The 27,787-nt window shown below is 36.6% G+C and overlaps 1 protein-coding gene across 1 annotated transcript; it reads left to right on the top strand.

Annotated features, from left to right (window-relative positions):
• CD3H18orf63 (chromosome D3 C18orf63 homolog) lies at window positions 1–27,465 on the top strand. Its single transcript, XM_030335671.1, has 11 exons — window positions 1–134; window positions 2,115–2,193; window positions 3,974–4,030; window positions 6,133–6,244; window positions 6,821–6,862; window positions 8,421–8,497; window positions 13,700–13,809; window positions 14,628–14,724; window positions 16,247–16,300; window positions 26,197–27,222; window positions 27,409–27,465. The coding sequence occupies exons 1-11, from the start codon at window positions 1–3 to the stop codon at window positions 27,463–27,465; spliced, it is 1,845 nt and encodes a 614-aa protein (XP_030191531.1).
• Window positions 27,466–27,787: the final 322 nt, after the last annotated feature.

The following is a 27,787-nucleotide window of genomic DNA, read 5'->3' as shown; positions in this document are numbered from 1 at the left end:
ATGAATGATTCGAGGCAGCAATCATTGTTCTTCATCACATCTCCAGATTTACACAAACTCTGTGCTGTCAGGATAATACTGAGTAATGGGGTGGCGGATACTGAGATTAGGAGTACGCAAATGAAGATGTGCAGGTAAAAAGTACACTTTATGACTGAGGCTTTCTAAATTTTTTGAGACTTATACGTTCTGTTTTAGAAGTATCTCCTTTTGGGGCGCCTGGGTGGCTCAGTCGGTTGGGTGTGCGACTTCAGCTCAGGTCACAATCTCGCGGTCCGTGAGTTCGAGCCCCGCGTCAGGCTCTGGGCTGACGGCTCAGAGCCTGGAGCCTGCTTCCGATTCTGTGTCTCCCTCTCTCTCTGCCCCTCCCCCGCTCATGCTGTGTCTCTCTCTGTCTCAAAAATAAATAAACGTTAAAGTACCACAAAAAAAAAAAAAGAAGTATCTCCTTTAAAGCAAACTACTCTTCTACTCAATCTGTGTATATAGTTTTAAATAAAGGAATTCAGTTTTCTTCTGACCAGGTATATCGGATTACATTTGGGGAAGGACTTAAAATACTTGAGATGGAATATCACACTATTGAGTTTTTATAGTTGTGACTTCTTGTGTGATGTTTTTAATTTAAATTTTTTACAGACATTGATGAATTAGATCAGACTCCCCAAAACTTAGAGATAGAAATTAATAAATATTTATTGAGTACCTACTGTTTATGGACACTTTAGGAGATACTGTAAACACTTCAGATGACAGTTTCTGTCAATTTTCTGGTCAGCATAAGATCACTTCTGAAGACTGTTTCTCCAAGAACTATCTTGAAATATCTGACCCAAGGTAGTCTGAAAAACAGCTTGGTTGAAGCCTAAAGTATAACTCCATGATTGCTGAGGACCCAGCATGTATTAGTCCCTTAAATTGTTTGAGGCACTCAAAGAAGGACTCTTAGAATACATGACAAGATTACATCTGTAGCTGCCTTTCTTGGGGAGGAGCAAACAGAATATTGCTAAGAGCCAGAAATAAAGAAGACACTCTCGAGTTGTCCTCCCATTTTGTTCTTAATTACAAAACTTTCCTTCTTCCCTTTGTATATTCTCCCACTCAAGTGCATCCAGGAGCCTGTACCCTTCCTGCTAAGGTGTAGTTTGAAACCTGTTGAACATTTACCTACGACTCCTTTTGGAAACAAATAGGTGGAAAACCTGAGATTTTCTGCTGTTTACTCTCAAACCATGCCCACAGAGAGGGATGTCTTGACTCAGTCCCAGTAGCTGACAAAGAGGCTGGGACAGATTGAGAGGAGACTTCACTATGTCAGACAAAGGCAAGCACTGCAAAAATCAAGTGCTTGCTGCACTTGGTTCTGCACCAGCGTTCTGAGGAGAAACAGGTTGGCCCATCTTACTTTTTGAGGAAACCCCTCCCCGCTCCCCCCACACACACTCATGTCTTTTAAAGTTTGTTTTCCTGATGATGAATTTTGAAATTTTTCATATTTCCGTTTCTAGTCCCTTTCATGTTTTATCCACCTTTTCCTTGATCTTTGAAACAAAATTGATGGTAATTTGAATTGTGATGATTGTTGTTATGAGTTCATTCGGCTGTTGAATGCTAAACTGAAACAACCACCCTCTTCATTTTGGCTTGGAAAAAATTTTCTTTTTAAAGGAAAAGCATCATGAATCCTTATAGTCTTGTCTCTAATGCCTCCTGATCACCACTTAAAAAAAGGAAAACAGAAGAAACAGAAGTTAAAAGAGCTGGATTCTTAATGTTTAGACATCTTCAAATCTATACTTGGACAGAAATGGAGTTTTAAATGAGGAATCTAAGTTCACAGATGAAAGAGATTGGGAAACTCAGATGCAGGGACATGTTTTCATATTAATATCAACATTTGGAACCTAACATTCTTAAATCTTGGATGAATACCTAAATATTCAAGTTACCATGTTAAGTGTGGGGAGAGATACAGAAGTCTGTAACACAGTCCTTCCCTAGAAGAAATGTAAACTTTTGAATAGAACTAAGCAACTGTCTAAATGTTCTGATAAAGTGAAACCAGACAGTGGGCAAATCCACTTTACGATTAATACATTTCATCTCCACAGGCAATTGCTGTTTTTGTACCAAGATATTCTTACATCACCTGTGCCTGGAATATTAAACCAAATTTGGGTAGTGATGGCGGTTAGTATTTTAAAATTTTATGAAGTGTTATTACTAATTATTGGGAGCAATATTGATAAGAGAATTAATTATAGCTCAAATTGAATGTGGTTTATGAAGCCAAATTACCTGTATTATAGTTTGAGTGAATCAATTATAGACTTTAACTTTGATATACCTGATATTTAAAATTCATTTTCATGGTTCTATTTTAATATTTTCTGTCATAAATACTAAGATAAAGACTATGAATGAGTAAAATCATATAGCATAATTTTTTTAAAATAGCATGGGCTTAATATTTTTCTTATATTTTTTTCCTTAGAATTCCATTAAAGTAAAGGAAGAAGTTTCCCATTCCAACATATGTCCAATTGTTTTTAAAGGACTTAGATCGACAGTGTTTTTAATTTGGAAACTGTATTTAAAATTTTTTTTTTATACTTAATAAAATTAGAATGAATTTTCCCAGTGCTGTGTGTTACTGGGAATGATAATGAAATGCCAAAAATCTTTATAAAAATTATATTATTCTGTGATTTTTGTCAAAAATCTTTGAGAAAAGATCCTCTTACTCTCAGATTTCATTTCCTCAGAATCCAGTGAAATGAACATTTATTAATATTAATAAGCTATCAATAAACTTTTAGTTCCTTTATTTTTTCTTCTATGTTATATGGTTATATATTCATCTTATCTTTTCATTCTTGATATCATTTTTAAGAAGGATAAGCTGTTCGTAGACAAGTAAACACTAATAACTCTTATTTGTGTTCTTTTCTACCTGAAAATCTTTATGGAACAAGGAGGACATTGTTTCAGAGTTCTCATAAATTCAAATATCCTAATCTTGGCAAGAATACTAAGAGGAAAGCAGGCATATAAAAATATGTTTTGCTTTCTTACAAAGATATTACATAATTTTTTTTATATCTAAAGTAGAAAATGGAATTATTACACATACTATTTTAAACTTGCCATCCATTTCCCCTTGAACAGCCTCTCCTGGATGTTATTCTGTTTCATGGTTGAGGCTGTGAAATATTTTATTGTATTGATGTATAACAATTTAGTTAATATTTTCTAATGCACGTCTGAATTTCTAGTTGTACTACTATAGTGCTTCAGAAAGCATCATTGAAATTATATCATTTTTATTGGTCTGGAAGTTTCTATGGGTTAAATTCCTAGAAGAGGGATTGCAGTGCATTTTATACTATATACATTTATACATTTTATACTATAATCTAGATAATGCTAAATTACTCTCTGAAAAGCTTGTGCTGGATGGCATTTTCATAAAGAGTATATTGAGAGAACCTGTATTTCCATATCCTCATAAACACTAGATATTAGCAGCCTTTACATATCTGCCAATCTGTTAGGTTAAAAATAGTATCTTCTTTGAATTTCTGTGTCTTTCATTGGTTAGTTATAGCACTTTGGCCTTTTGAACTTTCTCTTGATCTTACAGTTGTGTCCATTTTCTTTATTCATGCCTAGAAATTTACTGTGTGTTAAGAGAGATGTCAAATATTATAGAAATGTATTAGCCTTTTCCTTTTCTAGGTTTGTATCACTCCCAAAAATGCTTTCTTAACTTTGAGAATGTACCTACAGATTCTGTTTTAGAGAGAGAACGATTATCACTTGCTTCTCCAACACATAGGAACTGTTAGGATGATGGCCTGATGATGTGTCCTCTGCTGTATAATGTTTAAATTCTTTTTGTATTTTTTTATTTAATAGTATATTTAAGTCATTTTTATAAATGTGGATTTTTGTTGTTTTGTTGTTATAGATACCATTTTATAAAGCTGGAAAACTTAATGCCTATGTTGAAAAACACGGAGCTAAAGTAAGTTCTTAAGAGAATAATAATTCCAAATACTATTTATAATGATTTTGTATTCAACTTCTTTTTGTCATCAAACAAAACTTAAAGTATCTTTCTCATAAGTTATTGCCATGCATGTGAAAGAACCTGCCTTTTTGGCTTTTGAAGTTTGTGTCGAATTTTTATTATTTCTTCCATAAATTCTTGATAAAATTCATCAATCAAATTATCAGGGTCAGGCATTTTCCTTGTGGGAAGGTTTTTAACTATAATTTCAATATCATTAATAGACAATAGAACTATTCAAGTTATCTAATTCAAGGAATGTGTTCATTTCCTCTAACTTGTCACTTGTACTGACATAAAGTTGCTTCTAATACTCCCTTAATTTCCTTTGCTGTAGAATCAATCTGTAGTGATACCTCTCTCATCCTGATACTGGTAACATGTGTCTTTTTCCCCACCTCCCTAATCAGTCTTCCTAGAGGCTTAGCAAGCTTATTGATTGCAAAAAACAAGCTTTTGGTTTTGTAGATTTTCTCAGTTGTTTTACTGTTTTGTATGTCATTGATATTCATTTTGGTCTTCATTATTTGTTTTCTTATGCTTATTTTGGGTTTAGTTTACTCTTCATGTTTTAGTTGCTTCAGGTGGAAGCTGAGGTCATTGATTTGAGAACATTCTTTTCTAATATAGAGACATTTAGTGCTACAGATTTTCTGTAAAATATATGTTTTGTTTTTATTTTTTCTCTAATTCTCCTTTGATTTCTTCTTTGAACTATGGGTTAGAAATGTGTTATGTAGTTTCCATATATTTGGGGATTTTCCAAGGATACTTCTATTATTGTTTTCTAATTTAATTGTAGTTAGAGAGCGTGTTTTGTATAACTTGAACCTTTTTTTAATTTATTGAGGCTTATTTTATGGCCCCAAATATGGTCTTTCTCTGGGTTCATGTTTGAGTTTAATGTTGCAAGTTGGCCTCATCCTGCTGCTTGAAGTCCTATTGATAGTATCCTTAATTAAAATATCTGTGAAACAAATTGAACAGATTTGGTCTTCTTCCTTGCCAGCAAATTAGTTACTTATATCCTGGGAAAATTCACCAGACCAAAAGGTCACAAAAATGAGGGGTGAATAATCTTTGGGAGACAATTCTCCTTGGCATGTCTTGCTAAGAGAAGCAATGGCAGCATCTTCTTCTAGGCTATATTTGCAAGGATATTTGTATAGAAAACAACCTTGGTTCTTTCCTCAGCCCTGGGTATTTTCCTTACATGCACGTGCTAATCCGTACTTAGCTGATGACTCAAGACGGACTCTGCTGATCTCAGAGTTTGCTCTCTGTTCAGTTCTCTCCCTCTAATGCTTTGCCCTCAACACCAGCTCACTTGGCTTCTTGGACTCTCAGCTGGCTCCTCAATGAAGGGAACCCATGGCTCTTCCAGGGTTCTCCTTCCCTGCACCACAGCCTAGAAACCCTCCTTAATCAATACAGAGGAGGTAATTGTAGGTTTCCCGTCTCTTAAGGATTGCTCGTCTTTATTGCTAGATGTCCAATGTCTTGTGAACCATTGTTTCATATAACTTGCCCAGTTTTTTAGTTATTCTAGGGGGAGGATAAATCTGAGCCTATTACTTCTTACTACTCAGAAGTAAAAGTCGGGATTTTTCAAAATTCTCTACAAGTAGAGACAGGGTGCTGGTTTCATGTGTGCCTATGTAAGTATTTAATTGTTTTCTGATGTTGAATTAAAGTGAACAACAAGGAAAATTATTATAGTATAGTTCTGGGCTGGTTTCCTCTGTGCAAAGCAACATACAAAGTAAAGTGTAAGGTCCTACCTAGCACAGGAGTTCAAAAGTTTAGGTTTATTGGGCCAGGATAAGGAGGGAGAATTTGGGCATTGTAGCATGATAGTCTTCCTGGTTTCAAAGCAAATATGTTTTAACACTTCTTTAACTTTAGAACAAGATAGGATTACCTATAGTGATGACTATAACTCATATCCAAAATAACCCAGTTTGTTTGATGGTGATCTAAACAAACATTTTCTTTGAGTTTACAGGGGCATGCCAATTGCTGTGAATTTGCCTATGTTTTTTCTTTGATATGTTTAGGTGGAGGCTCCACAGAGAGTAATCCCTGTAATTCTTCAAAACTGCCTTTCATACTCACTCATGGCTAGGCTTGCTCCAGCCTGGAATAAAACTGGCCATCTCTTGGTGCAAGGTGACTTTATCTCTTTCAGTCATCAGGGGTTTCTGAACTAGATTATTTCTATTATGGGCATCTATTTTAAATTTCAAGATATATCATTTTGAGGGAATAGTTTTTAAAGTTTCACCCCAACTAAGCCTTCTTAGGCAAGTCTACAACAATATAAATGTCCTCTCCTTACTTAGGATGGTATCCAGAGGCCTACTGATGTTTTTTCAAATAATTTTTAAAAATTATATAATACTTGATGTTTGGAAAGGAATAACTATAAGTTATGGAGAATTATGATAAAATGAACACAAATTACCAACATTGTTGGAATCAGAAGGCTCTTCTGGATTTTGTGTTGAGGTCTGTCCATTTTCTAAGTATTTTATGCCAGGAAATAAATATTAGAAAGAAGAATTTCTGAACTTGGATACTTTTTGAGTGTATTTTTTTTCCGAACTGTCTTCGGATATTCCTTTGTGTAAAACTGCATTTTAAAATATTTTGCTTAGCTTTGATAATTACACAGAAAAAGATTTTATTTATCAAGCATGATTTATAAGTTATAATAATAAAGCATGTCCTATGAATTTTTTTAAGGACGAGAATTTCTTTCTCAGATGGGAAAGCAAAGTGCTGTTGGTAAGTAAAAATGTAGAAGTCAATAGATAAAACATTAATATGGTCAACAGTTGTTAAATAAAACAATGTTACCGATTGTTGGGTTTACAATCAATGATTAGGTTATGTCATAATTGAATCGGTTGTTAATATAATCACAATTTACCCAGGATATCACCTCTGGGTCAAAATATATGTTCTTACCTATAAGAGAAAAAGTTAACTTCTCTTAATTGGAATAAAATCTATATTTTTAATTTCTCTACTTAGTTAAAATTATGACCCTGAAGGAATTTAATTCTACAGGCATTTGTAATGTATAGTTTCCAGAATCATATAATTAAAAATTGTTAGTATCGTTGTAAGTAAAAGATTTATTGCTTATGAGAACATAATTCTTCTCCTTAAAAGAGTAAAGAAAGATTGTCTAAAGAGACAAAGATGATCTAAAATACATAGTTTACAGTGTAATTTGTTATTGATAAGCATGGCTGTTTGGCAGGTAGACCTGTTCCTAAACAGTAGTCTAGAGAGAGCAGAGAGGTGGAAATCCTAAATCCAAGGAGACATTGATCAATCATGGTAGCTTTCACCACAATTTGTTCATCGCCTTAAATCCTGAGCTAGCACCTCTAATCCAAAACTATTCGCTTTGAGTTAACTTTCAGGCTGAAGCCTATTCGCCTTCCTTACACTGGTTTTATTTTTAAGTTGGACAGTGGCAGTCACTGTGCTCTAGCTCTGGACAAATGGGTTCATTACAGAAATTCAGTTTCATCCCCACTGTCAAGAGACTATAGCTGCCAGAGATTAAAGAGAAAAGTTCAGGAGAGCAAAATCCCTCACTCTTGTATTACAGTTTTTCTTTTAGTTTTACCAAATGTAATATTCTACAGCAAAACTGACAAATTGTTAAGTGTATATAGCTCATCGGATTTTCACAGACTACACATATCCTCATAACCAGTTCTCAGATCAAGAAACAGAACATAACCAGTTCCCTGGAAATCCCCTCATGCTTTCATCCAGGTACTACCCCTTCCCAAGATAACTACTCTCTGACTTCCATAAGTAATTTTAATTATAGAAAGCAAGGTAGAAGCTTTGGGTCTCTATGAAGTCTGTATTTTATCTGCTGGTATATTGATAAGCATTTGTTAGGAAAAGACTATGAAGTCAGGAGCTCGGCATGGTACCTCTCCTGATTTAAGAAGACAGTGTCCATTTTTCACATATAATATATAATAATAGACATGAGGCTTGTAAAAGGTATTTACTGAATTTTTCACTCAACTGTAGGATGACTTGCTGTTTTATTGTAACCCTGCCCTATGACCCCTCAACACATACATGCCCATATATCAGTGTTGTTTCAGGCCTCTGTCTCATCTGCAGACTCTCAAATATTATATGGTGATTTTTAAAAATTTTACCACGTGAGGAAAAAATACATATTCTTAACTGAGTTTCTAACGTGGATAAATTAAGTTAAAGTCCTTTCTCTCATTACTAAAATAGTTAACTTGATAAAATGGGGTAATAGTTCCATAAAATTCACAGTTAAATATTTTATTTTCAGTATTAGACATCAATGTAACTGAAACTCAAGTTTGTCTAAGTATAGAAGCTTACACAATCAGACTGCCACCACCTGAGGTACCACATATTTTGATTTCTATAATTAACTTTACTAGATTTATTATATACTTAATGTACTATTATTATTACCAACATGCTAGTAGATTTTAGTTTTTAATAAGAGTGATAAGAGCTTTTTGTTATCAATATCCATAGTATTAAATGCTTAATATATTGATATTGTTCTAAATCTTTTACTCAAAGAAAACAACATACTGTCAGTTTAACACAGATTTAATCATATTTTCTTGTTCAAAAAATCTCTTTAGATGACTTTCAAGACAACCCTCCCTTGCCTCAGCATTCACTACTTGCCTCCGTTTTCACCTCCAAATATTAAAAGCACTGTTTCAGTTCATACTAAATATCATATCCCCTCATTAGCATTCTAGTAGCATTTTTTTTGCATCTATTTTCTTATAATGGTTTTTGCCTTCCTAGTAGAAGGATATGTCTTTTGTTTTACTAATTCTCATAACACCCAACATAGACACTTACAGATTAATAGTAACTCAATAAATATTATTTTCTTTCTTCTGTTTCAGTGGTTCTCGGTAGAGGGTGGGTAGAGAAGGAAATGAATGATTTTGCTCCCCAGGAGATATTTGGTAATGTCTGGAGAAAAATTTGATTATGACATAGGGAGAGGGTTGTGTTGCTACTGGCGTTTAGTGGTGTGAGGTCAGGGATGCTGCTAAAAAATCCTATAGTGCGTGGGATATCACTATAACTCCACCCTAACAAAGAGTTATCCAGCCCAAAGTGTCAGTAGTGTCCAAGTTGAGACAGATGACTCCTCCTTTGCTTAGTGTGACCCTCTAATTAGTTATAGATCATACTCATATTTTAAGAGCCAGCTCCAATGCTACTCCATTCGTATTTCTCTTTAATTTTTTGATTACCTGTTATATTGAGGCACTAGGCAAGTCAAAAGTAAATAAGATCTAGTTTCTGGCCCTTAAGAATTGTGTAAGCAAATAGGGAAACTGACCTGCATAAAAATAAATGGAATGGGCAGCATGACATGAATATCTTGTACTGAGAGGAAACGTCCCAAAGCTTGGAGCCATGGTGACCTCCCAGCCTCTTTTAAACCTTCATGCTATTATGCAGCATACTCACATACTTATTTGTGTGTTTATTATAATTATACTCATTTTTCATATTGCCAATTTACTTTATAATAAGCTTCTTAAGGACTAATATCATGCTTTACTCCCCTTTGAATTTTCTATAGATTATACTTGTGTTTTATATACCCGAGTTTCGAATCAATTAGAGATTGACAAAGAAGAATAAGACATATAGAAATCAGAATACCACCTTTATTATTAGGATGAGAATATAATTTATGGTCCAAAATGGATACTTTTGAGAGTGAAAGGGGCACTAACCTAATGGAATACTGGCCTAACCTGTATGAACTGGAGTCTGTTAAAAGTAAAATCAGATCAGTTAAAGTTGTATTTATTGTATTTATTGCATTTATTGCACATAAAAGAATAATTTGTGAACCAGGAGTCTTCAAGCCAACAGTGGAATGAAGCTCAGAAGGGTGTTGTGACAGGACAGCTTATATAATGAAAATGTGGAAACTATTTTATCTTTATAATGATTGGTTATAGTAATGGAGTTTTCAAAATGACAGGTAAGGTTAAAAGTTACTATCTTACTCTGTTTTGGAAAACAATTTAAGTTTTATGATTTTTAGAGTATTTACAAGAAATAATTGAAATTAAATTTGACTTGTTATACAATGAGCTAAATTAGGTTTTACTTGCATGGCTTAACTGGTTTTGTCTGCTTAAGGAATTTTCAAGTTTGGTCTCCATTTTATTTAATTCATATATGGTCACACTGTTTATTATTGAAAAAAAAAAACAGTTGTTAAAGAATGTAGCCTATCTGAACCCTAGAATTAAGTAGATTCCCCAACTACGTATGAGAGTAGTGGAAACCCAGAGCTCCCTTGGGAGATCAGGCACCAACCCCAATATGACAGAATGCAGTACACTACTCTTTGCCAGCAGGCCAGCTCCCAAGAGGAGGAAGAAGGAATTGTCCCAATTTTATCAACCAGGTAAGTCACCCCATCTGCCCTAGGGAGGAATGAATGAAAGGGCAGGGAGATACCAGGAATATGTGTTAGAGCTTTCTCAACATGGAAGCAAACACCAGAAATGGGGAAGACGTACTTCTGTCTTCTACTCAACATTATGTATTCAACGCACACTTGTTCTATTGATTCCCTAAATTATAATTGATCATTAGCTCCTCTAAATCTCACTGTACCTAAATTTTTGATATGGCATTTTTCACATTCCTTTATAAAAATTGGTTTCATACATGTCTGTGTTCCTACTAAGTTGTAATCCCTTTGAGAGTGTTGGTTTTGCCTTATTTGTCTTTGTTCCCCATGTAGACTAGAAGATAATTACATTGAATTTTCCTTTTATCAAAATCTAGTATTGGTTATAGGTCAGGTGAGGGGAATAAAAGTGAGGAGGAGGATGTTTATCATCTCACCCCTTTCTAGTTTATTTTCTATACTTTCATTCCCCTTACGGAAGCGAATTGGGACAGAGGTTAAGTAACTTGCTCTGGGTCATGAAGGGTAGTAAGAAAGAGATTCAGGATTTACAGTTTTTCCTTTGACTCTGTTCATTCTTCTATACTGCATCATACTTCCTTCACCTAGCCTTAGGTTTCTTGATTCAGATTTGTATGTCCAATAGAGCCTGACAGGAGTGGATACTTAAAATGTATTGAAAAAAAAATACAACAATTAAATAACCATGTTTGACAATATAGTATCAAACTAAGTGTCGTAGGAACTACATGACTTTAGAGTTCAGAGAAAAAGGAGATGTTTGAGGGAATTCATATTTGAAACCTTTGGAACTTAGACAGTGTTTTCTACCCTTTCCTTCTTGAAATCATCTGAAATTTGATTTCCCTGAAATTGCTTTATCCAGAATTTCGTACCATTCATTCGTGGTTCTTCTTTCTCTTGTCACACTTTTAAGTGTTACTATTTCCTAGGGTTCCATTTTCAGCATGCCTGTCTTTTCCTTAGCAGGTTCAACTAGTTCAGTGGTGAGCTGGTGCACTGGTACCTCCCTAATACTCTCGTATAGTTGCAGCTTGCCCTCTCAGAAACTGTCACAGGAGTGTACTCATGATGTGCAGTCTTGGTTATGTGTAACACTGAATTATTTATTTGTCACCCTCCCTCGCCTCAACTGTGTTCTTCCTTTGTACTTATTCTTGGTTACTGGCATCAACAGCTAATAAGTTACCCAGCTACAGACTTCAGAGTTATCCTTGGCTCTTGCTTCCTGTATCCAATCAGCCATTAAAGCCTCCCTTGATCTCTGAAATCTCTTCCTCTGTCTCCATTTCCATTGCTCTAATTTAGGCCCTCTTGTTTGCCCAAACTATTAAAATTGGTCTCCATATTGGCCTTTTTTCTAGCCTTTCCTCTTATTTACTCTCTAATTCTTCACAGTGTCAGCAGAGTTCTCTTCCTAAAACAGACAGCCCCAACCTAAATATCTCTAGTATCTCAACATTGCTTAGAGAAAATAAAGTCCAAATTCTTTAGATTGGTGTTATAAGGAAGAAGTGATATTTACCGAGTACTTTCTTGTTAGTGAAGGTCTGTTCACATAAGGACATGTTATAAATATTTGTTAAGTAAATACATATAAGAGGTTAAATGTCTTTGGGGGGGTGTGTATGGTGAACACTTGGGTAGTTTTCCAGTCTTCAGAAAAATCTGTGTTGAGAAAATCCAATATAGACCTTAAGTGCTGGTACCGTGGAGATCTCTGCAGCAATTTTCTTGGGTCTCTGAATAGTGTTGAGATAGGCAGAAGAATATAAACTCAAGCTAATGTAAGTGGGTGTATATGAGAACCCATAAACTGTGAACATTTGGACATACATATCCTCTCTGGATTCAGTTTTAGGTGCTGTTTTCCCTCAAATAATCTACTTATTCACCTGTAGTCAGTCTTCCCTGATGTTCATAGCCATCCCAGTACTGACCATCCTTTCTTTTGTCACAGATTGGACAATTCATCTCTTAAGCACAGTATGTCACAGTGCAAGATTTATCTCCAGTGCACAGGACAATATTCATTCTTAGTGTCTTTGCTCTCTTACCTCACAACATAACCAGCACATCTTATCTTCCTGTTCCTACATTCATGTTTTCCTGCTCTGCCCTGTTCCCTCATTTCCATTAGTCTTAATAAATGCTGTCAGAATTCAGAGAAGGATCAATCACTGAACATAGAGGAGATGGGTCTAGCTCTAGGCCTATAAGGCTTTTACTGGTAGAACTCAGATAAATCAGAGTAAGGGCAATGCTTTCAGCCAGTGTATTGTTATGACCTGTCTAGGCAACAACAAAAAAATTGGCCTGTTTAGTTGAAGTTTAGTGAAAAGCAGTACAGAATGAAGTTAGGCCATTATTTCCCAAAAGCTGTATGATGATATGTTAAAAAGGGGATGAGGGATTATGAAATTATGAACCATTCTCTCTGACCCTAATACAGTGTCCTCTTAGGAGGACATTAATACTTTATTCTTCACTTCAATGAAGTCCCTCCTTATCTTTGACTCACTGTATTAAAATGTCCCAGAGGGTGAGGAAATGTAAATGAAGAATTCTTGGCAAACTATAAGCTTAAATACCCTGCAGATAGGGCACCTGAGGACCAGAGGAAAAGCATTGCAGGAGATAAAGGATACAGAAGGAGAGTTGAGTATTGGCTCTCCCTCCCAAAGACCAAATAGAGGAACAACTCTCTGACTCATTCTCCAGTAAAAAAAAATTTTTAAAGTAAAGAAAAAATTAGTAAAGATGCTATTCTGACAAAATGCAAATACCTTCCTTTAGAAAGAATTCAACTTCCTATAAACTAACATCATCAAAACATTGAAAACCACTTGCAATAAGTACAAGATAGGCATTGGGGTTGGAAAGTGAGAGAAAGCATAAAATACATGATATGTTGTATAGAGAGAAGCAGGGTGAACTGAAACACTGATTGCATTATGTGAGGTGCCATGCACCTCCAATGTAACCAAGCCTTTAACACGACTTTGTAATTGACTGTGTGCACATGTGTGTGAGATATGTGTTTTTTAATGTTCCTTTTGTTTCACAAAATCTTTTGAGGACTAATGCATTAAATCTTATTTCTATTAAAGCTAAGAGAATTTGATATTTCTCAGAGTGTTATAAAGGATTTTGATACTAACAAGAATGCCATCATTGAAGGACATTCAATTTTAAGCAACTGGTGCTACGTTTTGCCAAGGTGAGATTTCAATTTGTAGCATCTGGGGTGGGTCCAAGGTGTAGTGGTTCTCTCTCATTTTGCTTCGACATCAATGTGTGAAAGTATAAAGGAATTTTTGAAACTGACTTGTAACTTGAAAAGTGTTGTCATACTTACAGAAGTCATCAATGTCCTTTATCAAATTAGTAAAATAATTTTATTATACACTTAAATTTTTGTTAAATATAATTTTTACAAAAGTAAAATTTCTAGATAGCTCATTATGAAATTTCACATATTATAATATCAATAAAACCTTATAAACTTTACATATAACTAATGATTCATTATCATTTGACATGAGCTGTTTTTTAAGATTGTACCATCTGTAGGGGAAAATGGCTTATTATTTATATAAATAGGACTATTGGGATGCAATTTTAACCTGCTTAGGAAAAAGAACTTTAATTAACTAAGAGAATATGCATGGTAATTTAATCATCAAAGCAGGGAAGAGGTAGATAGGGAACACGGGTTTGACTCTGATTCATTCAACTCTTAATAGACTTTTCCCTAATGTCTAACAGTTATACGCATGCTTCTGTGTGGCAACATTTTATTAGTCATTATTTTGTGTTTATAACTGGCATGTTGTTTGTATCAATTCAATTTCACTTTTCCCTAACAATTCTGGTTGTTGAGATTTACTACAGTGTGTGTTAGGAACTAGGAGCAAATGATTAGTTTTTACTTATGTAAAGAGAGTTGCTAAATCTTTTTGAATACTTCCTAAATTAAGTTACATAGTTAAATAAAATGATATCCAAGAATATTTTGTCAACTCTTATTTTTCATAGTATGAAAAGGGGACAAATAATAAGTATTCTTCACACCATACCCCCTGACTGTCCTTTTCATTCATATGAAGATTTCCAGATGCACTGGGATGACCTGGTAAGGAATAGAAACGTATATTATGTTAGAAGCTATTTGATTTTGCTTCTTATGATTTAACCCAAGTTTAGCTTTCTCTTGAGAGAATTTCAGCTTGGTTCTTAATTTTCAGTATGGCTATAAACTTCCAGAAGATTGTGGAAATATTAAAATATACTGCAGCATCTACTTCAAAATGATAGGAGAAAGGATCTTCACATATCCTTTACACATCATGTATAACAGAAGCCCCCTGCCAGCCTCATGATCCAGTCTTGCTTCTGGCCCTGATGTACATCATCCTTTTCAATCTTCTCTGCATCCAAATGAAACTGCTTTCCCCTCTAACTTCTTTTTCTTCTGCTTGAGTGTTTCTTGTTTTCCTTAGTTTTTTTACATTAAGGATGAGCTTAATAATGATATTTTTTCTCTTAAACGCCATTGCAACATTTTAGGCAACAAAAGGAACTTCAGAGTGCCTAGAAAAATGTTTACATGATTGCTAGTAGACAGTAAATAATCCTAGAAAATAACCCTAGAATTCTCCTTAGTCAGGGGCTCCCTCCAGTGGCATTTTGGATATTACTGAAAGGGTGGAATTAAAAGAATTTGTCTTTTAACAGAGATTTTTCTTTTTGGAAGATTATTTCATCTCACAGGCAAAATTTAGAGGATCTCACTTGCACTTAATGCACCTGAATGATTTAAGAAAATGTCTTTCTTAACATTACTTTAAATTTAATAATAATTACATGTGTTCAGGTGAAACTCTTCAATTGTAATTGATACTGATTTCACATTCCTGTGTCTGTATTCCGACCTGCTAGAGTTTCAGACTGGAAGAGGGAAGAGCCATAATGTTCTCTTTCTGCATTCTACACTTCCTAACCCAAATCTTAATGTAAAATTGAGGCTGACAGAGATCAACTGCTCCCTTTCATTAGATGCAAAGACATTGTTCCAAGTCCTCAGAATATTTTTCATTAGAAAAGTAACCACTTTTCTCAAAGATCTGCTTTTGGAGCTTGAATACAATCTGTATGTGTTGTTTCTCTGTACCGAATTTTTACGGCATTTGGAGATGCAACCTGTTTATTGTTTATTACAAATACTTATTTTTGTAATCTATAAAGGTCATAGTGTCTTTGTTATAAATCATTTTTGGAATATCTTAGTCTTCTAGCTCTGTAATAAGGATACAGTAAGCAGTCTGGAGTGTTAAAATAGAAGGAATCAAGATCCCTGTGATAAAACATACTTTTACCTTTGGAAAATATGAAATAAGAAATGTACAAAATAGGATTTAGTTATGTGTGCCTTTTAACAGTTACTATTGTAATTACTTTTTAAATCCATAGAAATTGCTCTCTCTTAAGTACAAAAACTGTTCTATTATTCGTTAACATTGTTCAGATACCCTCTCAGCTGCATCAGAAGTCAGCCTATACAGTTCTTTCCAAGAGTAAATTTGGAAGGTGTGTTGCAAAGTTTCCTTTCAGATTTAAAATCTAAACTGCCTCATATATGTGGCTTTCCCATAAAGATGACAACGAAACCATGCTACTACACACAAGAACTAATGAAGCCTCATGTACAGGTAAGAGATTTCATATCCTACTGAGTTTTCCAGGACTTAGTATGCACCTGTCTTACTTGGATCTCTTGCTCTCTGTGAGGGACTACCTAGCCCATTGTGCTAGAATTCTTTTCTCTCAGGTCAGTGTTTCCCTGATGCTATTTGATGTGATTGTACTTGATCATTTGTCACTGACATTTATTGTTATTACTGTATTTAACATAGCAATATAGTAATAGTTGCTTACTGGTCTATTCTAATTTAGTGTGAACTCCTGGAGGACAAATATCATACTCATTTTCTTATACCAAGTACCTGGTACAAAATAGATGTTCACTAAAAGTTTTTTTTTTTTTTCAATAAATAAATGATCTTATAGTATAGTTTGGAAACATTCGCCTCATACAAATCCAAGTTTACTTTGAATTGCCACTTCATTTGAGTCTGGTTGATGAAAAAAGCCTTTGTATAATTCTGTTTACAGAAATCGAATTAATTCAATAACGTTTTCATTGTAAGAGGATACGGGAAGTGAAATCTTGTGAAGAAGTACCAGCAATTAAGTAATACTGATGAAGAAAGTATTCTGGGCTATCTTTACACTCACCAGAATATGATTTCTTTGTCAACAGATAACAAAATTGAAAGGGAAGTTTTTGAGAAACAAGTATAAGGAAACTTAATTAAAAAAATTTCAACAATGATCTTTCTTATAAATGATAATTGTGTTTTCATAAAAGGGAAAGAAGAAAGTTTGAACAATTTGAGTAGTCTGAATTGTAATATGAATTATATGAATATTTGTATTGTCTGCTTAATCTCTTTTCTTGGTTCACTGTGTCCTCTGTTTATTGTAGTTTCCACTGCTCCAATGATTTCAGGTTTCACATGGCATTGACTTGCTGTGGCTCATGGCATTTTTTCAGTTTTTGTTTCTATTGTCATTCTCTTAATAATCCTCAACTAAAATTTGCCAGCGCTAGTATCTGATAGTCCCCATTTATCTTTTCAGACCAGGCTGCACTTTCTGTCCCTGGTGAGCATGGGGATTTGTTATCCTTGAGTCAGGGACACCTCATGTAAATGGTGTAAAAACATGGCAGCCCATTTAGATATCAGGGCCAATAGACAAGGCCATTTTCGAAGAAAAGAATGTGAGTGAACAAATTCCAATTGACATCCTTATGATAACGAATCTTAAGTTTTGCCCAGACATAACATTTTTAGAAGTTTAGTTGCTGGCCAAGTCCGTATCTGTGGAATTAAGAAGAAAATACGTCATTACATAATGCGTTTTTATTGGATATATTTATTGAATACTTAATTATTTCCAGTCCATGTCTGTTTTAGAAATAGTGAATCTGGACAGTATACTTGTTCAAATTTGCTTTTTCAATGTAAAACAACACTTAATTGGAAACCCTGGTCTTTATATTCCTCTTGACAGTAAGAATTTATCATTCTCAGTTTTATTGAGTGCCTTCTGTGTGCCAGCTGCTTTTATGTGTATTATTTCATCTTAATCATAAAAACACAGTCTTGGAATAAAGAATTGTTTTCCAAGTTTTGCAGAAGAACCTGAAGCTCAGAGCATCCAAGTAATTTAACCAAAGCCACACAGTTAAATACATTGCAGAATTAGAACTGAAACCCCAGAGGCAGATTCTTAGTCACAAAACCGGGAAAAGTTTACATCTGTGGTTAAGAGCTCTGGCTCTAGGAACCCTTACTATGTGCATAAGCTTAGGCAAGTTATTTGATCTCCTTGTGCCTCAGTTGCCTTGTAAAACAAGGCATGGTAGTGGTGGTGATAATAACATTTGTTGCAAATTGGGCTCTCTAGGAAGCTGACTCTGGAGTCTAGTGCATGTGATGTTTACTGGGGCTGAACCTGGAACACTTGCAGAAAGTGAGGATGGAAGAACATGGGGTCAAGGGAGAAGTCAAAAGCAAAGCAGGTAGCAGGTAGCCTTGGCCAATCTTCTGAGGAGCTCTAAGGCTAAAACAGCTCATCATGGTGGTTTTTTATCATCCAAATAGCCAGACCTTTGTGCCCCCTCCTCCATCTGCCATTGGATTTGCACCACACGGGGATATAGGCATGTCCTAAGATGAGGTAGGTTGGCCCATGCAGGGGCCAACTCCCAGGAGTGGGGGCAGCAGCCCTTCTGTGAAGGGGATCTGAGCAACATGTCACCATGTCCTTCACGGTACTTTGCGGTATTTTGTTTTTTGCTTTAGGATCAGATAATACTTAGAACTGTTCCTTGTACTCAGTGAGCTCTCAGTAAATGTTAGTTCCTGTTATTGCTACACCACATGTTAGCTCTAAGATTCAGGTAGTCTAAAATGCAGAAGTTTAAAAAATAGAAAATAGCCGTACCTAGGTGGCTCAGTCGCCATGTCGGTTAAGTGTCCGACTTTGGCTTAGGTCATGATCTCACAGTTTATAGGTTTAGGCCCTGCCTTGGACTCTGCTGACAGCTCAGAGCCTGGAGCCTGCTTTTGATTCTGTGTCTCCCTCTCTCCCTGCCCCTCCCCACATCCGCAACTTTGTGTCTCTGTCTCTCAAAAATGAATAAACATTAAAATTTTTTTTAAAATTTTTTTTTAATGTTTACTTACTTTTGAGAGAGAGAGAGAGAGAGAGTGAGCATGAGCGGGGGAGGGGTAGAGAGACAGGGAGACACAGAATCGGAAGCAGGCTCCAGGCTCCGAGCTGTCAGCACAGAGCCTGACATGGGGCTCGAACCCATGAACTGTGAGATCATGACCTGAGCCGAAGTCGGACACTCAACCGACTGAGCCACCCAGGCGCCCCTAAAAAAATTTTTTTAAGTAAAAAATAAATTGATCAGACTATTTGATAAAACTCAGCTGACTTTTTAAAACACTAAATTAACAGGAGTGCTTTACCAGACTAGATTTTTTTAATAAACTGATTGAAATTCTCAAAGATAGATAAAAGAAATTACTATAACAAACTCTCATATGTCTAGCATCTAGCTCTTCTTTGATATATTTTTGGGTGGGGAGTAAACTGGAGTATTATTTTAAAAGAAACCCAAGATGTGGGACTTCTGGATGACTCAGTCAGTTAAGCATACAACTTCAGCTCAGGTCATGATCTCACAGTTTGTGGGTTCAAGCTCTGCATCAGGCTCCATGCTGACGGGGTGGAGACTACTTGGAACTCTCTCCCCCTCCCCGACTCACACTTTCTCTCTCTCTCTCTCTCTCTCTCTCTCTCTCTCTCTCTCTCTCTTTCTCTCTATCTCTCAAAATAAATAAATAAACTTAAAAAAAAAAAAAACCCAACATGTGATGTTGTTTCATCTGTGAAGACTTTAGTATGCATTTCTATCTGACAGGAGCTTTTAAAAAATTATCCAATAATTCTTTAGCATCGTGTAGTATCAGCCCATATTACAATTCCCTATTAATCTCAAAGATTAATTTTAGAGGTTTTGTTTAAATCATAATCCAATCAAGGTCCACGTAATTTCATTTGGTTGTTATCTCTAAAGTCTCTTTTATTCTATAATATTCCAACCCCCTTCCCCACTTTCCTTTTATTTATGTCAGTTATTTGCTGGAAGAACTGGACCATTTGCCCTGGAGAATGTACCATATTCTGGAACTGACTGTTGCTTTCTTAGGTCATGTCATTTGAAGTTAACATATTCTTCTAAACCTCATATTTCCTACAAGCCTGTGGTTAGATCTAAGCTTAACTGAATTCTGGTTCAACTTTTTTTTTTAATTTTTTTTAACTTACATCCAAATTAGTTAACCTATAGTACAACAATGATTTCAGGAATAGGTTCCTTAATGCCCCTTCCCATTTAAGCCCATCCCCACTCCCACAACCCCTCTGTTTGTTCTCCATATTTAAGAGTCTCTTATGTTTTGTCCCCCTCCCTGTTTTTATATTATTTTTGTTTCCCTTCCCTTATGTTCATCTGTTTTGTCTCTTAAAGCAAAATTAGTCAGTCAGAGAAAGACAAGTATCATATGACTTCACTCATATGGTTCAACTTTAATCAAGAAACACTCAGGTGGTGTATTACACAGAACCAGATTTTAATAAAACACATTTGATCAGTCATTTTGGTCAGTCCTCAAGTTTCATTTAATTATGACCTTAATTCTAGGACTCCATTAAATGACATCTATTCATATCTAAATAATATAGGTTAAGGGGCGCCTGGGTGGCGCAGTCGGTTAAGCGTCCGACTTCAGCCAGGTCACGATCTCGCGGTCTGGGAGTTCGAGCCCCGCGTCGGGCTCTGGGCTGATGGCTCAGAGCCTGGAGCCTGTTTCCGATTCTGTGTCTCCCTCTCTCTCTGCCCCTCCCCCATTCATGCTCTGTCTCTCTCTGTCCCAAAAAATAAATAAATGTTGAAAAAAAAATTAAAAAAAAAAATAATATAGGTTAAGGCTTTTGGTTTTCCTCTACACTTTATGTTAATGCATCAAGTTATGTAAATTGTATGTAGAGTTCTAGAAGTTAAAAGTCAACTTAGCCACATTTGCCAGTGATACCTGGCAGAATAATGATAATAATGTAGTAAAGCATATAATTTTTTTTAGCTGTGACCTCATAAAGCTTTGGTTTTTGACCATTTAAGTATTTTAAGTTCTATGAATTATTTATGATATCATCTGCTATTTACATAGTACTTTTTTGTAGTCTTTTTATAAATTTTGAATATAAACCTAGAGGTTTCACCCTTTGGGCTATTTATTTTAGAAGTTGAAAGAATGAGGAAATAATACATTGACAAGCCAGGGGGCAAAACAAGTCCTTGGAAGTTATTTTCATCAGATGGATGTTCCTAACACAGGTGAAAACAAAACAGGGTGTGAATATAAGCATATTTCAGACACATATTCTATGTAAGTTTTATGTCAGAATACAAGTAATCTATTCTCATATGAATCTGCTTAGAACAAGTTTTTCTTTTGGAATCTCAAGTAGTAGGTATGTTGTTTAAAAGTTACTATAGTTTATGAAACCCAAGGGTCAAAAAATGGCTTAGTTCTTCAACCCTTTTTTCATCAAATGGAGATATATACATATTGAAACATTTTAAGATGATCCAGTCACTTCTGATAAAAGCTCTCTTTGAGGCAGAATTTCATTGAAATTTAAGAATTCTTACTTTCCTCATGGTAGCATCTATACAAGAAAAGGCTGTGTAGGCTGAGGACATTTGGTGCATTTGCTTAATATGGTCCATGAGAATGAATGCCCTAAGCTCTGTTTCTGGACACCTACAAAAATGATGCGTGGATACTTAACTTCTGCTAACTCTGCAACTAAAATAGCAAAGGCATTCATAATTGAACTTTCCAGCAGAAACTGCAGAAGTGTGGTTTTATCTCACTTCTTCCTTTCAAGTAATGTATGATTGTGTCTGATTAGTTGATCCTAACTTGTATTCTGAACCCTAGCTGCAAAGGAGAAAATGTCCATTTTAGATTTCCAGGCACCGGTTTAGGAAGGAACACTAGACAGAGGATAGGATGGATGATGAACTTCAGTCCGCCATACCCATCCCACAGTCACAGCTAGGTAATGCAGGGGTGAGGGAGGCATTCACTTCTTGACCTAGATTGGTCTGACGTTTGTGGTCTCTGCTCATGAAGTATCTTGACGAAGATAGTGTGCAGGGTTTTCTCCTAGCTCCCTTGTACAGAGGGCCTTCAGAAGGACACATCACACCCTGTTATGGGTTGAATTGTGTCCTCCTTGCCCCATATTCATGTGTTGAAGCCCTAACCCCAGTATCTCAGGATTTTATCTTGTTCAAAATAGGATCACTGCAAATGTTCATAGCAGCACTCTCAACAATAGCCAAATTATGGAAAGAGCCTAAATGTCCATCAACTGATGAATGGATAAAGAAATTGTGGTATATATACACAATGGAATACTATGTGGCAATGAGAAAAAATGAAATATGGCCTTTTGTAGCAACGTGGATGGAACTGGAGAGTGTGATGCTAAGTGAAATAAGCCATACAGAGAAAGACAGATACCATATGGTTTCACTCTTATGTGGATCCTGAGAAACTTAACGGGAACCCATGGGGAAGGGGAAGGAAAAAAAAAAAAAAAAAAAGGTTAGAGTGGGAGAGAGCCAAAGCATAAGAGACTGTTAAAAACTGAGAACAAACTGAGGGTTGATGGGGGGTGGGAGGGAGGGGAGGGTGGGTGATGGGTATTGAGGAGGGCACCTTTTGGGATGAGCACTGGGCGTTGTATGGAAACCAATTTGTCAATAAATTTCATATACATAAAAAAAAATAAATAAATTCAAATTTCAAAAAAAAATAGGATCACTGCAGATATAATTAGTTAAGATCAGGTCATATTGGAATAGAATGGGCCTCTAATCCAATATGACTGGTAATGTTTTGTAAAAGAGAAATTTGGAGACAGGCACATGTACAGGGAGACCTCCATGTGAACATGAAGATGACCATCTACAAGTCAAGAGGAGAGGCTTGGAACAGATACTTTCTTCATGGCCCCAATCCTAACAACACCTTGATTTCAGACTTCTAGCCCCCTTAACTTTGAGTCAATACATTTCTGTTGCTTAAGCCACTCAGTCATGGTAGTGGCATCCCCATCCATAGGGACAGCATCGCTATCAAACTAATACAAACCCCTTTGTGATGCATGCTTTTTCATTCAAGGTAGCAATCTGCAGGGGTTATAAGCCAGCTCTTATTCCTTGGTCAGCCTCTGTATCCCTTCACTCAGGGTCATGAAACCTGTCTGGGTCTTTGGTGCCCTCTGAAAATTATGGGGAAGTAAAGTGTATTCTTGCCCTACTGACATGGATAAGCCTCCAACTTGAGAAATATACAGACAAACAAGAAGTGAGCCCTCCTCATCTGTTTTTAGCATCAACTCAAACCTCACCCCAAATTTTTCTTAGAGTCTTCCCACTTCTCCCAAGAATAACCAGGGTAGGAGAATGAATATTGTTCTCCATGTAGACTTTGTGTTATGTCAACTTAAGTATGCTAGAAGTCCATTTTTCTGAATTCCTGTCTCTACGTAGTTCTGGCATAGGGTAACGTGATGAGAAAGGTGGAAGTGAAGCAAGAACCATATTTACACTTGGAATTTCCATCTCTGTGAGGCCTGTATGGCAACTCAGCCCCTTGGGGGATATCCTATGGCACCTTGTTGGTGTGGAGACATAATTGGGCCATGGTTCCTTCATCTCCCACCATATCTCCTCTTTAAGCCTGTCTAAAGCCTGCATCAGATTTTTGTGCAACTTCATTGCAAAGTGCACCAGTCCTTTGGTACTGTGACATTGGAGGCTTGAAGTCGGTAAGGGATGACATAGGTTCTGGCCAGAGACAGAATGCTTTTTGACATGACCATGAGATTGTCCATTCACATGCCCTTATGACTAATGACAACACTCAGGCTATTGCAGGGTGGAGTCTATGTTCCCTCCTCCTGGGTCTGGGCAGGACTGTGGCAGAGGTGATGCTGTGTGTCTTCCAAGGCTAGGTCAGGTAGAAACTGTCTCTCTCAGGACACTTGCTCTGGGATCTCAGGCAAAATGAGGGGCTGCTTGAAGTTAATCCAGTTTACAGCCAGGATCCACCATCACACGCAAGTGAAGAAGTGACGCCAGCCCCAGGGTCATCTCACTACAGCTCCGTGAGAGACTCCGAACTAAGCCAGGTCAGGTCCCAGAATCATGAGAGAGAAGACAAGTATTGTTTTGAGCCACTAAGTTTTAGTGTGATTTATTCTGCCTAATCAATAAATGGATTGCTGTCTTACGTTTTCTTTGCCTATTTCCAATGCTTATCTCCAGTAGTGGAGAGAGGTAAGTCAGTTGCACTGGGTTTGCACATTATTTCTAGCAGTTTTTAAAATTTTATTTTAAGTTGTGACTTTATGGGTTTTTGATGCCAGAGAGTGAGAAAAGAACTCCCATTCCATGTTTCAGATTATTGTCACACGTCACTTTTTTACAGACACTAGGACTCGATAGATACATATTTTAAAAGACTATAGGGGCACCTGGGTGTCTCAGTTGGTTGAGCTTCCAACTTTGGCTCAGGTCATTATCTCACATTCATGGGTTTGAGCCCTATGCCAGGCTCTGTGCTGACAGCTCAGAGCCTGGAGCCTGCTTTGGATTCTGTGTTTCCTTCTCTCTCTGCCCCTCCTCTGCTTGTGCTCTCTGTTTCTCAAAAAATAAAGTAAAATGTTTAAAAAAATAAAAGACTGTGAACACTTCCCATTAACAGGTGGCTAGATAAACAAAATGTGGGATTTCCATGCAGTGGAATATCATTCAGCCATAGAAAGAAAGGAAATTCTGGCACCTGCTACAACACGGATGAACCTTGAAAACATGCAGAGTGAAATAAGCCAGACATAAAAAAGTCATCACATGTTGTATGATTCCACTTACACAGGATACCTGGAGTGGGCAAATTCATAGACATAGAGAATAGAGGTTCCTAGGAGCTGCAAGGAGAGAGAACAGGAATTGCTGCCGAAGACCACACAGTTTCTGTTTGGAATGAAGAAAAAGCTGTGGAAACAGATAGTGGTGATGGTTACACAACTTAAGTTCAATGAAGAATGCACTCAGGGCCACTGAATTGTATACTTAAAAATGGTTAAAATGGTAAACTTTATGTTTTATCTATATTACCATAATTTCTTTAAAAATTTTTTTAATGTTTATTTTTGAGACAGAGAGAGACAGAGCATGAACGGGGGAGGGGCAGAGAGAGAGAGACAGAATCTGAAGCAGGCTCCAGGCTCTGAGCTGTCCACACAGAGCCGGACACGGGGCTCGAACTCACGGACCGTGAGATCATGACCTGAGCCGAAGTCGGACGTTTAACTGACTGAGCCACCCAGGCGCCCCCATAATTTATTTTAAAAGACTATAAATACTTGGCTCTCTTTGGGGTATCTGACAAGTCAGTGTGACAGATCCTTGTTGAATTGCTACCAGGTACCAGCACTTTTTAGACAATGAAAATACAAATGATCAAGACACGGACAGCCACTGCCCTACAGTCAAAATCCTACTAAAGGCCTGGTATAGGTGCAGCCACCTCTTCCATTCATTTAATTTCTTGGAACAAGTATTTTGTAGTAACTGTGTGAAGGGTTTAAGAATGTGAAGTATAGGGGCACCTGCATGGCTTAGTCGGTTAAGCTCCAACTTCACTCAGGTCGTGATCTCACAGCTCGTGAGTTTGAGTCCCGAGTCGGGCTCCGTGCTCACAGCTCAGAGCCTGGAGCCTGCTTTGGATTCTGTGTCTCCCTCTCTCACTCTGCACCTCCTCCGCTCATGCTCTGTCTCTGTCTCTTATTCATTAAAAAAACATTTTTTTATAAAAGAATGTAAAGTATATAAGAATAAATAATGGTTCCTACCCTCAAAGGGTGATGGAACATGCACGCTGAAAGTTACGAACACCACCTTTTATTGGGGTGCGTGTGTGCGCGTGTGCGCGCGCGCGCGTGCGCCTAATACTGATAGTAGAAACATGGGAAGTTGAAAAGGAAAAAAGTGTACACGAGAAAGAAACACATTCTGAGTGAGAACAGCGTGGACATACTTGGAGGGCAATGGGCAGCTAATTGTAGTTTTCATAGTTAATTTGTATAGAATGTAGAGCCTATCTTCATCTTAAAATATCTTGAAAGGTTGGCATGTAAAAAAGGATGCAGACCGTAAGAAGTGTACGTGTTTCCTCAAGAAGGCTCATTTGTTTTTTTGTTTTTCTTTTCTATTTTATATATTGTAGTGTTATTCGGTATTCTTATTTTGATGATATTTTATATATTATTTCTTTTCCATTAACATTTTTACATTTTAAATTTTTCCTAATCTCTATCCTTTTAGGAAAACAAAGTCAAGGCGCCTAATCTGACCACTAAACAAGTGTTTAGGTCCTCTCTGACTCGGGCCCCTTGCACCAGACCTGTCCTGGCTCAGTGTCTTGTACCAGGTTCAGGAGCCATGAACCACAGGATGGAGATTCCAGGCAGCCAGCTGAAGAAAACCTGGGTGTCCTCAGCACTGCATCTCCAGCAGCAGTCTGTTCAGAGCGGAAAGAAATCCCTGTCTGACAAGGCACCACAAGTACATTTGGAAGCACCAAAGCCCAACACAGGAAACCTTCAAGTTCAAGGCACAGACTTAAGCTCCCAGAATAATACTGCCCCTACATTCATACCAGTTTTCAAAAATCGATCCTTGCAGATGAATAAAAAGATCTTAGAACCTGGCAACCTGAAAAGGGAACAGCATGTTGTTACAGAATCTAAATTCTTTTCACTTAAAACTAGTGTGATCCAAAATGACAAGCTGAATTTAGATCCAGCTATTAAAAAAAGATCTAATCATAACATTCAGATGAATGCTAGAAATTTAAATCAGAAGATTTCCAGACTTCTGCAAGGAAAAAATACTGAGTCCTGTGAAAATATGACAAAATATCCCCCTTCTAATGGAGAATCACCAACTGTGAGTTTAAATGAAAGTAAACACCTCTCTAATAGTTCAGTATCTCATATATCAAATAACAGTTTAGGTGTAATAAAAAGTGCGGTTGACTTCCAAGTGAATAGAAAAGAAAATTTAACAAGGAAATATATAACACAAATTTTGGGGAAAGGCCGCGAATCACTAAAAATGAAAAAACAACCATACATTTTTGAATCAGACACAGAAACAGAAGATCCCCAACTACTGCAGCCACAATCAATAAATCAGACTATAAAAGCTGATGTAAGTGACCACAAATTGATGATAAGCAAAACATCCGAGAGGTCTAAAAGAAGATTGTGTCAAGAATCTTCAAAAGCTTCAAAGAGACCTCATTCCAATACTATCCATTATGGACAGTCCAGTTTTCCTAGGAGCAAGGTAAAAAAAAATTTTTAATCTGGGTTATTTGCCATATGGTGGGCCCCTAAAATCCCTAAATAAAGATTTAAGTGATTTGCCCAAGATCATCTAGAAACATAATGAGAAATAGAATATCTGCTCTAACACAACTGCAAGTATATACAGTTCATTTTCACCAAGTGTGATTCTTCAATCTGATTACAGATACATGATGTGGACAAATCAAAAGTTCAGAAATCTCTCATCATTCCTAAAACTTAGAACATGGATGTGAAGGAAGGACATGACTACCAGGTAACTTAGGTGACCTATTTTCCTTTATTTTTCATTACATTATCTGAACTGGAATTGCCACGTTTAGGGAATCCCCAACCTCTAGGTAAGAAGGAGCTACTTTTAAATTCTTTGAAGCTTTATAATCAACAAGGAAATAGGAAATGTTGGGAACAGTGCAGTCCGTTAATAAGGGCCATACACAGGGTCTGTTGCAAATCGTAAATGACCCCACAGAGGGATGAGGTGGATAGAGGTCCCACTGTGGCTGCCTCCCACTCTGCTCCATGGTCTTTGCAGACTAAGAGGT

The sequence above is a fragment of the Lynx canadensis genome, chromosome D3, assembly GCF_007474595.2.
Source record: "Lynx canadensis isolate LIC74 chromosome D3, mLynCan4.pri.v2, whole genome shotgun sequence".
Lineage (NCBI taxonomy): Eukaryota > Metazoa > Chordata > Mammalia > Carnivora > Felidae > Lynx > Lynx canadensis.
The sequence above is the reverse complement of the archived record's forward strand: the minus strand, read 5'-3'. Positions and strand labels throughout refer to the sequence as shown.

Excerpts from the sequence above, each read along its gene's own strand:
- CD3H18orf63 (XM_030335671.1), top strand. The coding sequence starts at position 1 with ATGAATGATTCGAGGCAGCAATCATTGTTCTTCATCACATCTCCAGAT. Across the intron at positions 6,245-6,820 it reads TGGCCATCTCTTGGTGCAAG|GACGAGAATTTCTTTCTCAG; the intron begins GTGACTTTATCT and ends AATTTTTTTAAG. Across the intron at positions 6,863-8,420 it reads GGGAAAGCAAAGTGCTGTTG|TATTAGACATCAATGTAACT; the intron begins GTAAGTAAAAAT and ends TTTTATTTTCAG.